Consider the following 16,814-nt stretch of genomic DNA (forward strand, 5'->3'; position numbering starts at 1 on the left):
TCATAGTGTAAACTTCACCCAAGAATTTTTTATGTCCTAGGTGTGATCTATTCAGTACAAAATAAAGCAATCATTTTTTATGACCTAGATTTATTGTTCTTTTTTCTCATGATCTAGATGTACTGTTATTACTGGACAGTGATATTGCATCATCGCTTATGGATGTATACTATTTTTTCATGTTGAGCTTACCTTTAAACTAAATCTTGGTCTCATTTTCAACCCCAATCTGTGTGGCAGCGGATAGATAGCTGTTTATCAAATATATGTCCCATTCTTCTTTTCAAACAGCTCGACTACAGTTCTCAGCCTCTGTGGTAGTGAAGAGTAGCCAGATGACTGACTTCTATACAATGGAATGTGGGCAGAAGTGAAGAACATAACTTCTAAGCTTATCTTTCAAAAATCTTTCACTCAGAAAGCCTCCACTCTTTTCTCTCCATAAGGCTTTCTCATTGACACAAGATAATCCAGGAAGATTTTCAAGGCAGATTCTCTGTGTAGAGGAAAACAGTTCTCTCTTCCACTATTTGGAGTATACGTGAAAGAAAAAAAATGATCTTTTGAAAAATGATACTGCTAAGAATTTGGTATTAATCTATTACAGCAGCTAGTAGCACCTTAACTAATTTGAAAATTGGTAGCTTAAGAAGCGATGTTATAAATAAAGGTTAACATTTGCAACATTTCCCAGCAGTGGGAGTGGCTGCTAATGAGAACACTGAAATGAGATATTGGATATTAATGGCAAAACATTGGTGAAATTGTCATTTATGATAACTTGAAAAACAGATCAAATGCCTCCAAGACTGTATTTCTATGGAGAAAGCTACAGGATAGGATGTATTTTATTTGTAATAGAAGATATTAGAAGAAAGAGATGGGCTCGCCCAAGAATTAGTTGATTTTGTAGGCAAATATAAAATGAACTAAATACTCCAGATATCTGAGGCCTCAAAAGTTTGAAAAATCTGAATTCTCCTAAACCTCAATGACACATATCGAGAGAAGACTTTAGTTTAAAGGCCTCATTAAGAATCATCCTATTGAAAAAAGTAAAATTGAATATTACTTTTACATTTAAACCTGATGCCTCTGAAGGCTGCTATTAAATTAAGGAAGGGAGAGAGCTCCAGAGACAGAGAGAGGGAGTAACACAGAGAGAAGGAGTGACTGGTGCAAGAAAATGATGGAAAAAAGCTGATACAAGAACCAGGGTTTCGAGGATGATGACTGGCCCACAGAACTAATGGAGGCAACTAGATTAGATACCTACTAAGTTTTTGAGGTAAGTGTAGTGGCAAAGAAATCATAAGTCCAGATTATAATGGAAAATGCTCCTAGAGGATAGAGATGGTCATCACTAGTTGCTCCAAATCACCAAACTTCAGATCACCAAATGATCAAGGGAGCTCCTTTCAGAGAGCAAAACCAGCTCTAATAAAGAAAACAAATTTCCACTGCAGGCATCCCCTGCCTTGCCAGCAGAAACATATAATAATTACTGTCTATTAACAACCATATGTTATCTATTCTTCCAATTTCCAAATGGGAATGTCTACTGTGTTTATCATGCTCCTGGTCCACCATTGTATACCTGGGAGAAGATGATCTGCCCATGGATTGCTAGACCACAAAAAGCCATACCTGGACCTGATGAAGAGGCTGACATATAACTCAGAGATTTTCTACATTGAGCTGAATGAAGTGGACAGACAGGATTTTGTGCTGTTTTCCTTGAGGAAAGAGTGAATGTGTTCTATGTGTGATAGAATGTAATGGATATTTGGTGACTAGAAGGGTGGACTAGGACAGAGAATATCTAGCTATTTATCAAACCTATTTCCTTTCCTTTTGACATACAGCTAGACTACATTTCCCAGCCTCCCTTCAGTAAAGTCTGCCTTATAATCAAATTTTGGTCAATGTGGTATGTTTTAGAGTGCTATGAATCATTCTGAGGTCCATAAAATACTCCTAAATGATTCTGATTCCCACTTTCCATATCTTGCAGGCTGGTCGAAGTCTAGAGTGACAGTGAAAGCTACATTTGCGTTTGAGGACAACAGAGCCTAGAGCAGCTTGATTTTCTAAATAACAACATGGAGCAAAATTTCCTCCCTTGCCCACACTTCCTCCTCACTGATTAGATTTTTATGTGAGTGCAAAATAAACTTTCATTGTGTTAGGCTATAACTTTAAAAACTTATCTTTTATAAAGGATACTAGTTCGAAAAATCTTTACTAAAACTATAGTACTTGGTTACTTCGGTTTTTGAACCTAAGACAAATTATTTATGCTGAATCCAGATCATAACATTGCCTGAGATTTATATCTCTTCCAATATTTTACATATACAATTTTCTTAATGATAAATTTCCGATCAGGACCCATAAACCCTAATGCCTTCGGTATCTAGACAGATATAAATGGAAAATAGAAGGCAGTACATCCCAGGGAACTAGAGAGAACATGCCCTACCTAAAGGCAATACAGTAATTTTAAAAACCTACTTGCTAGTGTACCCCGAAGAGTGCAGTATTGGGACCTTTGATTTGGTTATTTGAATATTTAAAAAAAAATTTTCTTGCACAAAACTGAAGAGTGAGTCACTCAAATTTTCTTTTCAGACAAACATTTATTCATTAACCATATTCTTTGAGTATGTTATTTCAACTGTTTGCGAATTTACTGAACTTCATTAGTTTGTGATTCATATTTCTCTTACTCACTTATAAAGACATCAAGAGAAACATTGGCTCATGGCTGCTGAAATCCAGAAAGATGATTTACTTACATCTACATATTTGGGGCTTCAAATGTTTGAAATATCTGAAGACCATCAATATACGAATCACATAAATAATTTGGACATTCTATCTCATCTCAATTTATTCACTCAGATTTCAGGGGAGATGGAACTGCGAATCTGGATTCTTGACCAGCTCCATAAGCGATTCTTACGATTTAGTTCCTCTGATTTATTACGTTTTTCTAATCTAGAATTCTAGCATGTAAAATTAGATAATGTTTACTATAAAATGACTGGGTCTTTAAATTAAAAGTTGCCAATCTCTTTTTTTTTTGTAAAAGATCCCACAGTGAATATTTAGGCTTTGTAGCCCACCCACAGTTTCTGACTCATATTCTTCTTATTTTAAATATTTTTAACATTCGTTTAAAAATATAAGTCTATTAGCTCATGAATTGTATGTATAAAAAGAGGCTCTGGCCCATGGGCCATGGTTTGCTGATATGAGTTCTCTTCAAGATGTCTATGTACCTTTCTTTAAATGAATGGTTCCTAACTTGTACTCCATGAAATTGTACCCCTGAAGGATGTATAAGCCAACAATTCTCATTCAAATAATTGGTGAAAGTACTGTACATTATTTCATCCTTATGGAGATTTGCCAAGTAAATCAACATAGTAAATGTTCATATATAAAGATTAGAGTTGTCTGGCCAATTAGCTCCATTTTTAGCAGTACTTTTTGAATATAGAATCCTTTTCTTTCTCCACAAAGTTCTTATTAATGTCTTTAAAATTTAATGTTAAATCATATGTGTTGAAGAACAGTTGAAGAATTTTAGTGTCTGTAAAATACTTTTGGGAAATTTCAAACACTCTTTTCCAGGATCTTAAAATCTTGCCCATGAGTAAATATTGTTAAGTTTAATAGTTTATAGTATACAGAAGATACTTTTTAAAATTCACTTTCAAAAATTAAGTTGATATTTTTAAATCTCTGGTTTTTAAAAACTTTTTTCTTTTCCATTACTCCTCAATAATAGCACCTAAACAGTTTTATGCTGTTCTTTTTCCGTATAATGATCTACTTTGCAGGTTTTCTCAATGGTCCGTCATTTATAGGCAACTTTAATTTAGTAACATTTCAGTTTTCTATTTAATTTCTTTAGTAATTCACCTTAAACTTTGGGTTCACTTATTGGCACTCTGTCTTTAAGCTCTTATTCTCAGTGTTTACTCAGGAAAAAATGAGATTCAGAATTCCATAATTTGGTCAACCATGTAAAAATAGTTGACAGAATTAAAATTTTAAAATACTTATATATCGCAGGTAATCATCTTGTTATTGCCTTGTTATTATCTATAACTATCTTGTGGTTATAGAATCTTACATTTTTAAATATACTTAATCTTATATATATTTAATTTTATATGAAGCCAACACATTTGGAACATATTTTTAAAAACACGTATTTTGTGTCTATAAATAGAAATGCAAAAAGTAAATAATTATAGCAAACACTTTTAAAGTAGTTGCTATGTACCAGCTACTGTTCTGGGTGCTTTTATGTATTTTAATTCATATAATCCTCACAATAGCCCCAAGGAATAGGTGCTATTATTGTTTGCAATGTAAAGATACAGAAATTGTAGCACAGTGAGGGTAAGCAATGTGCCTGAGACACACCACATGTTTAGTAATTGGTAATGTCAGAATTGGAACTGTCACTCTGGCTTCAGAAGTCCATACACTGTGTTATGTTGCACTCTACGTCTTCCAGTTGAAAGCATTTTAAATAACTTGAAGGACCTTGTTGTTGAAATCACAGGGGCTTGATACGAGTTGGTTCATTTCAGAGAGTAGCACAAAAACTGATAAATCCGTGCATTATTTATTTTGATTGAAGATAGTTGAGAATTCTGTGTTTGTATGTGTGTCACCTGTGACAAAGGCACTATAACTTTTGTTATCTAAGTCTATTGCCTTATTTCTTTTAGCTTTGCCATGCTGCTGAAATGGGATCCAAGTGGCCTCGGAGTCTCATTTACAGGGAACATTACCAATCTTTTCAAGACATAATTACAGGCTTATATATGCTTAATTTAATCAACAGGTTAAAGACTTCTGTGTAAAAATTCTGTGATTTCCAGGCAACATTCTGGAAGCATACCAGAGAGAATTACAATTCATCTAGACTTGAGAGTTTCATGTATAGACTGCTATCTGGAAGTACAGAGAGAAAAGAAAGTCTACAGCTTCACTCTGTAGAGTGAAGAGAGCTTATTTTAGATAACCCAGACAAATTAAAGTCTGTATATTTTGCATCTCAAATGCCAAGTGGGTTACTATAAGCCTATCACCCTCAACACTCCCCACCACATACTGCTCTATCTTTGACTTGTGATCTATTCTCATCAGCAAACAAGATGGGAGAAAAATAAAAATACATTCAAGGTAAGATTTGCTCCCCTGACGCACCCTCATTTGGATGTATATGTGTCCTGGTTCATGTACCAAGATGCCACCTCTTGCTCTGGGTCAAAAGCAGTTGATGTTTCTTCCTGCTTTTCTGAAAACATTGCTGATAATTGTACAACTCATAGTAATTTTTCTCTCTTACACCAACACATGTGATCTGGAAATGGCCATCAGGGGTCATAGGAATGCAGTCATGATTCTTTTGTATTCTTGCACATTGGTTCCTGGTTTCTCGTTTCTGCTGTGTATTCTTACCGTGTTGCTAGTGTTGTATTCTTGGCATATTATTCAGATTTCTGAAAAGACTTATGAAATTTAAGGATATGAGAATGGACCTTAAATAATTCAGAATATTCTAGAAATAATTCTGTTTACATGGATATATCTGATTATGTGGGGATATTTTAATTCCACGTGAATTCAAATGAAAAAGTGCCATAGCTTTCTGACAACAATTTCACCTATCCTTTTTCTTGGCAGTGTTTACACAGACATTTTAAACATATCATTAAACAATTAGCATTATTCTCTTTGTCAGTAGAAAAAAATACATAAAACTCAAGAGCCTCAATAGTCAAATGCTAAGACAGTGATCTTGTATTCCCTTCAATAAGTTGAACTCTTTTCAATTCTAAGCCATGCACTGTCACCACACTAATTGCATTGTAGATAGCTCTTAGCTTTGCTCTGATTATAAACAAATATATTTGTAGGAAAAAATGCTGTGAGATCTTTAAATTAATACAAAAGAGCAGTATCTGATGTAGTTAAATTTTTATGTGTTTAGAGTTGCTTAAATTTGTCTGTTTGGCAAAGTGGGAGCATGATCTTATTAAGCCAGAATACGTGACTTAGATTACACACATAAAGACTCACAGAAAACAGTCAATACTCCTAAACCCAAACATCCTTGAAAGCGTATATTTTGAGCCTGTGAATGAGAGAATGACAGTAATTTTTTATGCTTAGAAATTGAATTTAATATCTCACCAGTGTAAAAATGTAAGATCATTTAACACTCACTTTACTTATTTTGTGCCAGATACTGTGTTCTGCATGAGAGATCCAAAAATGAAAAGACATTGCTCCTTTTTATAACTTACATTTTATCATATAGATAGACATGTAAAAAACTACAGTACAATGTAGGTTCAACAATAATGGTATAATGGAAGAATATCAAATCACCTTCTGGGATTACGGTTTAAATATATTATCATTAATACCCAAATATTGATGGCCTAATGCCAAGGGAACCGGGAGATTTCTGAAACTACTTTAAGCTGGAGATCCATGTGAAATCTTGTAAAGTTTAGAGGCTTGATATTTCTGTATTTTAGTTATAAAGGAATAGGGGGGAAAAAGGAAGTGGACTTTCACAACTAGGTTGCTTGAGGTCCAGTGTTATTATGTAAGTGAATCAGCAACTCCAGCTCATACAGGAAATTGGTTGAGGAAGGGACAAATAAGTGTTCTAGGCAGCGTCACATACAAAGGCCTGGAGATGTAAAAATTATAGTAATTGGAGAATTGCAAATGGTTTGTTGCTACTAGAATTTGGAATGTAATTTTTAAGAGATTGCAAAATAAAAAATAATAATAAAAAAAGAATAGTCTGGGCTGGGTGCGGTGGCTCACACCTGTAATCTCAGCACTGTGGGAGGGCCAGGCAAGTGGATCATCTGAGGTCAGGAGTTCACTGCTACTAGCCTGGCCAACATGGTGAAACCCCGTCTCTACTAAAAATACAAAAAATTAGCCAGGCATGGTGGCAGGCACCTGTAATCCCAGCTACTTGGGAGGCTGAGGCAGGAGAATCGCTTGAGCCTGGGAGGCAGAGGTTGTGGTGAGCCCAGATAGCACCATTGCACTCCAGCCTGGGCAACAAGAGCAAAACTCTGTCTCGAAAAAAAAAAAAAAAAAAGGAAAGAAGGAAAATAGTCTGGTATACAAAACCTTAGCTCATAAAACACTTCATAGAATAAATTGTGGAGTTTTCAAACATTTTATTTGGAGGAAGATTTAGGGGTTTTTAAGGAAAGGAATGGTATAGTCCAATTTACAAACTATGTAGACCATCCCATCAGTAGTGAGGTATATGATTTAGAGAGAAGTGAAAGCCCTGGCTGTAACAAAGGGAGATAATGATAACTTAGAGAGGTAAAAGAGTGTTGAGAGGTGTGATATGAGGCCGAAAATTAAGGCTCAATATTATGTGCTGCCTTGAAATCTGTAAAATCTGAAGGACTTTGAATGGCATCCCCACAAGTTTCTCTTACTTCTCTGCTCCAGTGGATAAAGTTTTCTAGCCCAAAATCCTCCTGATTAAATGGACTCATTGCAGTTTCTGCTTATCCCTGAGTAGCGGGTTTTAGTTCCCTGACAATCTGCAGAGGAATTCAGACAAGCCCGTCACATCTTCCTATGGGAGCTAGCAGTGACCTCTCTCTATTGGTACTCCAAAACCTGCCTCCCACAGCCCCTGATTGTTCACTGTGTTTCTAAGTGCAAGCTCCTGTGGGCCTGCATGGCATGGGATGTCCTCCTCTCTGGGCTGTAAGTACAGTTGATCTCATCTGTCTTGTGTTGAGTGCTGTGTGTTCAGTCATTTTTTTATAACCCTAAGGTAGGAATCCCTCTGTCACCAATGGGGTGAAAAGAGGACCTCATAACAAGTACACATGGAGAGTAGAGGTCAGAGCTGTGCTGTCTAGTAGCCTTTAGCCACATGTGACTATTAAATCCTTGAAATGCGGCAAGTCCTAATTGTTATGTGCCATAAGAGTATAATACAAACTGGATTTTGAAGACTGAGTATGAACACAATAATATAAATATCTCAGTAAACATTTTTATAATAATTGCAGGTTGGTATATTTTACATATACTGTTGTTGAATAAAATATTAAAATAAATTTCATTTTTATAGTCTTCTAAAGTGGTTACTGGAAAACTAAAAATTATTTATGTGGCTTCCATTTGTGACTCATCTTATATTTGTACTCTGTGACTCTGGTTTAGTGAAATGTATTCAGGAAGAGATGCAGCATAACTTGGGCATATGGCAGACAGAGATTTCTAGAAAGGACTAAAATGTTGGTCTGGTTGGGTGTAGTCATTAAAAAGACAAAAAGATAGAGGAGGAGCAGAAACTTTACTTGGAAAGTGGGTGATGATTTTGGATGTGCTCATTTGAGATGTCAGTCAGATATTTAGTTGAAGATGAACAGTGTAAGGTGGATACTAGGTCTGGAATTTATGAGGAAAGTTGGTGCTGAAGATACAGATTTGGGAGTTGTTAGTTCTGGCATCTACAGTCATGAATAAAATTTCCAGAGCTAGAATGTAAAGCAAACTGAAAAGGTGGATGGTATATATTAAAATGCATAAAAGGGTTAAGTAAATTAGTACTGCTGAACACACTTGAGTGTTAATTAATTAACTAAATGTTAATTAACCTTTAGTGGCTACCTACTATGTGCCAGGCTTTGGTGATATATGAGATTTTAGGCATTAGAAAAACAATAAAAGTTTTTGAATGGAAATTAATCACTTATATAAATATCTTATTTCAGGCATAAAATGTTGTGTATTTGCAGTTTTAAAAATGCAGAAAACAGGCTGGGCAGCTGTGGCTCATGCCTGTAACCCCAGCACTTTGGGAAGACGAGGTGGGTGGATCACCTGAGGTCAGGAGTTTGAGACCAGCCTGGCCAACATGGTGAAACCCTGTCTCTACCAAAAGTACAAAAATTAGCCAGGTGTGGTGGCAGATGCCTGTAATCCTAGCTATTTGGGAGACTGAGGCACGAGAATCGCTTGAACCCAGGAGGTGGAGGTTGTAGTCAGCCAAGATCGCACAACCGCACTCCAGCCTGGGTGACAGTGGGAGACTCTCTCCAAAAAAAAAAAAAAAAAAAAAATACAGAAAACAACAGTGTTTGATATTAATAAATGTAATAGAAAATATATTTAAATATAATGAATAGTTTTTATTTGTGGCAAAATCTTACTAGAAGAAGGTGACATTAGAGATAAAGACTTCTGGAGAATTCTGAAAAAGTTTCTTGTAATTTTATAGAACTAATTCTTTATTATATATGCTTCTATTATATATATGTCTCCATATGATACATATGCTGTCATTAAATTTTGTGACTTTGGTTTGAGGAAGTTGCAGCTCTAGATCTGATATTTTTGATAGAATATTTGTTAGGTTGCAAAGAAATTTAAGAGAGCAATATAAAGAGAAGGTACAAGGGAGATAGTCTGCTGAATAGACTGACAAAGGAATAGATAGGAGGAAAAGGAAAGAGACTTCAGTAGAATGGACTGAGATGGCACTACTTTGCTGTCAATGTTATCAGAAAAATAGCAAGGAAAAGCACAAAATTTGTTTTTTGATAGTGATGAGGAAGACAGTTTCCCATTTTGACCACATATAATTATGTTTAAGATTTATATGTTTTATTTTAAAAGGAGTAGAAAAAACATATTCTTTTTGATAAATGAAGAGAGAATGATTCAAATTTTACATATTGTAATTAACATGTTCCCACACAACTGCATCAGCACTGTGCTAAGTTATTTAAATATATTTTCAATTAATGCCTACGAAAACCCAATGAGTAACTATTGTCTATTTTTTACTAACTGGCTTAGAAAAGTTCCACAAACTGTCCAAGGCCACACAGCTAGTAGCTAGTAAGAGGTAGAACTGAGATGAGAATTCAGAACAGGCCAAAGCCTTTTCTCATAACCTTGTGGTTATACTTGTTAAGGGTTTAAATTTCAGGGAGTATGTATACAGTGAAGAAAGATAAAAGAAAAGATAAAGAATCAACTATTGATTAAAGCCTTGGATTTCAGAGGAGAAACAACATGACTCTAGTGACCATACCAGCAGTAGTATTTATTCTGAGGAAGTAAGAGCCAATGATATGCTATGCATGAACTACATCAGTTTTTTTTTTTTAAACAATTTCAGTAAATACAGAACTCTCTCTCTCTGCTTTTCCCAGCCACCTCACTGGCTGACACAGAAAATATAATTTGAGAGATAAAAAACTAGTTGAAGTTTCTCAGACACCACATATATGCATATACATTTGCATTATATACATATAATGAGTGTGTGTGTGTGTGTGTGTGTGTGTGTGTGTCCATAGCTATGCTGTGTTCTTATTGTTGAAAGAAAATTCTGCTTGCAAGACCAATAGATTTTTTTTCTTTTTGGAATAATGGGTCAGCATTATTTTTGAGGTACTTCCATCAAGGAAACAATTATGTTTTCTAGCCACCAGAAACTGAGCTTTTAAGATATCTTTCCCCCTATAAATTTTTTGTGTTTTCTGTAATTAAAAATAAAGCAGTACTCATGGTAAATGTGTCACATTATATTAAAACAGTGAGACAGAAGAACAAAAACTACACAGGGTAAATGGATAGATTTGTTAAAATTGAAGGCTACAAAATCTCGTATTGGACTAAAAGCTATTTTTCTAGGAAAAAATGTGATAAAAAACGTATAAATTTTTCTCACTAGCATTCTTTCTTGTTGTTTATTTAATTCTCTTTGGGCCATTGTTAAATACAAACAAAATTTGGTTTGGGACGAGTTTTGTAATATAATTTTTAGAGACTGTTACTTGATAAGCATACACATTTTGATAAAGACAATAATCAAATATTGTTTTTGCCTTTATCAATGTGAGGTCATCAATAATTATATCTGTGAATTAGGCAACTGGATTATGAAAAAAAGAAAGGAGAGAAACTAGCTTGCTTTAGAATTTTTGAAGAAAGTATGTCATTCAAAGTGGTGAAGAGAGCGTATAGGATTCTAAGGTACTGTTATTTCACAGCGATGAGGTATCTATCCCTTTTCAGAAATATTTATTGAGAAACTTCTTTTGCTTTATGGCCAACCACGCTGTTATTATTGTGGCTTTTGTCAAGACACTGTCTCTGTATTTATGCTGACTATTGAATAGATACCACTGAAAGTTAGTTTGACACCTTATTTGGGAGATTAATATACTACTCTACTTAATTGCTTTGCCTACGGTTTGTGATGCCTCATATTCATTGGTAGAAATTAAAAGAAAGTTTAAGCAAACAGCCTGAATTTAGCCTAAGAACTAAAATTTTCCATTTCTGTAACTTCATTGTAATCACTTTTTTATTTACAGATAGCTTAAATAAATTTTATGACTACTAAAACATATATTATTTAAGACCATGAGATCAAATTTATTTAACATTTTAAAGAACTAAATGTATTAAAATCTTGAGTCAATAATTCTAAAATAGCCAGTGGGTAAAAATTGGAAAAAGCAAGATATTCTTAAATATTAAATTTTTCCTGATTTATTATAATCTCACAGCCCAGAGTTCCTCTTAGTAGTTTATTGTAAGATGAAGATAAATTATATAATTAAAATTTATTTTGTTGTCTTCATTATCAACCTTAATGAGAAATATGTTCACATTGACTGAAGTAACCAAATTGAAAAGAGTAGTTGAGTTTGGGGAAAATTTTGCTCCCAGATATCTGTAGACAGCTAACTGATACTGTATAAATTATTTAGAAAACAATGAAAATGGCATAAAATGAGTTACACTTTTAAATGCCAGGTGATGGTTTGGAAAACCTTGAGTTACATAGATTGTACTTGAGATGTAAAAAAGTTTCCCTCTGTTCTATAAATATTACTTTTATCCCACTTGAAAAAAAGTTAATCTCTATTTTTAAAAAGAAAGATTTATAATATAAATTGGAGGAAGCTAATGAATAAATCAATCAAAGGTTAGAGCTGTACATGCAGTTACTGTGATTTTAGTGTGTGTAATAAAATGCTGTGAAGCACACACTCACTTACGCAACAATAAGATGGAGAATTGAGCCTCACAGTTAACAGAGAGGGACAACAAAAGTATATGTGATTTATATTCATGTTCATGAAAAGCCTTACATTTTTTGAATAAGATCAAGATCCTTTTGCTGAGAAACAACAGGAAAACAAACAATCTTAATGAAGTATAAATGTAAAGTTGGATGCTGAATACCCTAATTAGGACACATAAATTTGATGTGTTTGCTTAAAAATCAACAACAAACTAACATACAGAAAAATACAGATCTTTGATTTGATATTATATTATTGCAAACATAATTTCTCAAATTACAAGAAAAAGTAGTATTATCTACAGCCAATAGTAAAATTACTCTGGAGGAAGAATAGGTTGTTGGTTAATGTTACCAAAGTCAGTTTGATTTACTATTCTGTTGAAATTTTACCTTCATGTATTACCGAAAAGTTTAACAAAATATTAATATACCACCATTGACAAATGAGATAAAAATCCAACTAGCCTTACAATAACCTCCAAATAAGAAAAGAACCTATAACTCTAAGACAGAAAGAACATCCCTTCTCCAGAAATTAACATTTGGGTGGCGTGGCTGACAAATTGGGGTTAGGTTACAGAATTAGTGATGTTTGAAGAGGTAAGATTTGGATTATACTTATTTTTTTAATTGGCATTAAAAACATAATCTTCTACAATAGTAGACATACTGGCATATATGAAAAATCCATGCTTTAAAAAGATTGACATATACTACGTAGAAGGCACACTGCCTCACTATATATGCAAACACACCTTGGTGTTTTCATTCCATATTTTTATCAATAAAGCTTTACTTCTACCTCAGATAGTGAAAAATATATAAATACTATATTGTTGTCAAGGTGGAAATATCTAGATTATTAGTATAGTAAGATTCTGGACAGACTTAAAGATGGCCTTAGACTTAATAGTGGTATTATGCAGCTTCATACTCTTTTTCTTCCCCAAAAACTTTAACAGATTTTGCTGGAATCATAATGACAAATTCACTGGGAAAGGCATGTGCTGCCAGATAAAATAATATCAGTGAATATGGAAGCTTTCACGTAGTCCCCTCTTACAGGAGGAAAACAAACAAAAAACATGGGAAGCTATAACTTCACAACTTCTTTAGCAAGTCAAGAAATTATTAAAGAGGAGTCACTGCAGAAAGAAAATATGTGGGCTGATATAATAAAGAGTAATTACTCACAAATAAGAGTATGGGGTTACATAATTCCCTCTCATAATAAAAGCAAAATTGTTTTTAAATTCTCAAGGGGAAAATGTTGGCCCTTAATTCAAATATTGAGTTACGACTAACCTCATTTACTTAGTTTTTCCTTAAAATTTTAACTGGTCACTTGTATATAATCCAGATTATCAGTCATCCATAGAGTATCTGAAACCTTATGCTTAACATAGGAACTGGGCTGTGCTATGATCTATACACTAGAAACTGGATAATGCCACAAACCCCCACATAATCTCCCAAAAGCTTACACAGGGATTGATGCTAGTAATTGTCAATGCGTGCATATATAACAGTTTTCATTTTATGAAAAAGGCTGAAGGAAATTTATTCACACAGTTCTTTGTCGAGAATCACAAGTGCTTGAGAATAAAGGTGGATTTTTTTTTTTTTTTTTTAACACTAAAAGTATCTTGAGAGGCTTGGTTCTTGTCTCCAGTGCTATCTCACTTTCTGCAGTTCCTGTCTCAGCCATGATGGCAGAGGCTGTCCCAGTCTGTGTAGCAGTTTGGATAGTTCCACATTATGATCTCGGTAGTAATTAGAGAGGAAAGTTCTAGACTGGAAAGAAAAAAAGAAGAACTTGAAAGAAGCTCTTTGTTTCATCAAACAGGATTTTGTAATCTATATTTCTTAAGGAATATATCTACTACAGTATACGTGTCTACAACGTATTATATTTCTTGTATTTTTCCTCAAATATCAGTTATTTTTACCTTTTGAAAATATTTGGCGAAGGTGTAGCTACAAAATAGAAATAGGACCAAGTATATCCTATATGGCTTATCTGTCATTATGGCACATATTTATTGTGGGATATATGAAGTCTACACAGAAAGAAAAAACGATGACAGGAGTGTAATACTAAAGATAAATGAGATAGGGACCGCATGAGGAATGAAATTGATGGAGGTAAGCTAGATAAATGTGCATACATTTTTTTTGAAAATTGGCCCATAAGATAAAAATTGAATGTGAGCATAATCATAAAAACTAAAATTCACTATTACAAATAATAACTTGCAATATTATGCAAAATTTTTATACATTTACTCAGAGCTGAAATATATTTTTTTAGTCGCTAAGAGCTTTTGGCTTCCAAAATATTATAAGGTCTCTGAAGCCTGATCCTTTTTGCAATTCTTATATTTCTAATCATGTTGCAGAGATGGGCCGTTATTAGAGAAATGCTAAAAAAAAATGAATGGTTTTAGTTTTATATTTATCTTTCATCTACACAGATTTCTGGAAAACAGGACATTTGTAATTGGACTTTCCTTCTGGATGTCACTTATATTATAACCCAATTGGCAGAGTTCCATCTCTTTGGTAAAATTGGAGATGAACACTTTTCCTGTTGCTGGCATAGGTAACAATGGCTCCTTCATCGTTTTCCATTTGGTCCAAAATCCATCATCTCTCTTAAGCCCTCCTCAATATTTTAACACAAATGGTCTTTTTCCACATAAAACTCCCTTAGCAACTTTTGTGTATACTGTGGAAATGGATTTAAGACAACTACATTTCATCTTGGACCATTCACCAGGTATTTCATTATGTTTCTTCCCTTAAACCAGAATGTAAACACTTCACATTTCGGATAAGATGTTTATAGTAGTAGTGGGAACATTACATTTATTTCTTGGTGGATTAAAGTGATTTCTGAAACCCTTTTGAAATTATTGAGTTCAAAAATGTAGCTTAAGGACCTTCTGGCACATCTATTTCCATAGTAACCCATGAATCACCTGCATCCCCCTTTGCCCACTCTGCCGTACGAGAAATATGTATGATACCTGGCTGAGCCAATTATTGGCTGGTTTTCCAAGCCTGTTCTACCAGATAAGGCACTTCTTCTCATATCCTCACTTCTACTGAAATATTTTCCTGCCATTTTCTGGTTTCGTTTGTCATTGTTTTATGTTTTTATGTCCCTAATACTAATCAGTGGATATAACTAATTTATCCTGTAATAAATCTGAGTTCACAACTGTTTTATCTTTGTATTCTTTCCATTGCTTAGCCCAGTTCCACCCATAATGTAGGCCTTGAATATCTGTATTGAATATATAATAATGATACTTGAATATTTTATCCAAAATCACTTGTTTAGTAAACTATTTATGTGCTTTATGCATTTGGAAATGAGTCATTTTTTAGTAAATATTTATCTTTGAATTGCATTCAAACAGCAAAGAATTTCTAGGAATGTATATTAATTCTTAATATCTATCTACGGATCTATCTCTGTCTATCTATCTATCTATCTATCTATCTATCTATCTATCTATCTTATTATCTATGTGTCAATTATCTCTATCATCCTCTAAGTATATGAAATTATTAATTGCAAAGGAAAAGCAGGAAAAGGTAGTAAATTTCTTGTTACTAGTTTTGAAACAGCTGTTTGCAAATATTTTTGCTAGAGTAATTCAAAGATTAAGAAAATTATTACCTCTGGATCCATAGGTGGATATTTTCGGCCTTTGCTTTTTCCAAGACATTTTGTCTTTCCTCCTTCCAGTAATTGACACCAAAAACCCTTTTGGGGATCAAACCTACAATACATAAAACATATAACGATTATAAATTGTATGCAGAATTTTCAGTGAGACAGCCTCACCAATTGAATAAAGGAAATGTATTTTTGTATGCCCATTGATTTAATTTAATTCATTTTTACAGATATTTATTTAGCTGATTTGAGAGAGGCTGAGATGAAAGAAGCTATATGTTATTATATATTTTAAGTAGCTATACTCTAATGAAAAAAGAAATAGATCTTTAGTTTACTTTTACATTAAATTTTTAACTTAAGTTCCTTAGCTTACCTATGAATCCATAAAAGATCAAAGACCAATAACTAAAATTACAGCCCATATATAAAGGAACTTTAGGATACTTTATTTACTTATGGATGTGATTTCAAAGATACGTTTACAGATTTATTTGAAATCATTCACTGGTATACATTAAGGAGGTTGAATGTAATGTAGGTATACTTCTGTGAATATAAACATGAATTAAAGCTTTCAATTCAGAAAATATTGCAATTTTTACAGTTCAAAATGCTTACACTTTTCAAAGAACAAATTAGAAGTGTAAAAATAAAGTGGAAGATTAGACAACTTCTTATTTCTCTTGTTGAAGGCAGATAATCTATTAGATAATTCAGGTACCTATATTCTTTTTTTTTTTTTTTGACCAAAAGAATCTTTACTACAAAATGACAATTTAAATATGGATATTGACATTCATGTATCTCAATAAATGTAGTTATAAATATATTTAGTTATCAACTCCAAAGATTATACTGTGGATTTATGACATGTACTTTCTGTTTTATAATTTAAAATTTTTAATTATTATGGGTAAATAATTGTGTATAACTATGGGGTACATGTGATGTTTTGATACAGGTATACAATGTGTAATGATC

General features: G+C 33.5%; 1 protein-coding gene across 5 annotated transcripts in view; it reads right to left on the reverse strand.

Annotated features, from left to right (window-relative positions):
- Nucleotides 1-13,723: 13,723 nt before the first annotated feature.
- Nucleotides 13,724-16,814, reverse strand: part of NDST4 (N-deacetylase and N-sulfotransferase 4) — a 289,322-nt gene continuing 286,231 nt past the window's right edge. For all 5 annotated transcript variants that reach the window (XM_054554391.2, XM_024246116.3, XM_054554392.2 and 2 more), the window contains 2 exons: nucleotides 15,831-15,933; nucleotides 13,724-13,936 (listed from right to left, as the gene is read on the reverse strand). In XM_054554391.2, coding sequence (XP_054410366.1) covers nucleotides 13,817-13,936; nucleotides 15,831-15,933 — 223 coding nt within the window. In that variant the 3' untranslated portion in view covers nucleotides 13,724-13,816. The remainder of the gene's footprint in view (nucleotides 13,937-15,830; nucleotides 15,934-16,814) is intronic.

Source organism: Pongo abelii, chromosome 3, assembly GCF_028885655.2.
Source record: "Pongo abelii isolate AG06213 chromosome 3, NHGRI_mPonAbe1-v2.0_pri, whole genome shotgun sequence".
Taxonomy (NCBI): domain Eukaryota; kingdom Metazoa; phylum Chordata; class Mammalia; order Primates; family Hominidae; genus Pongo; species Pongo abelii.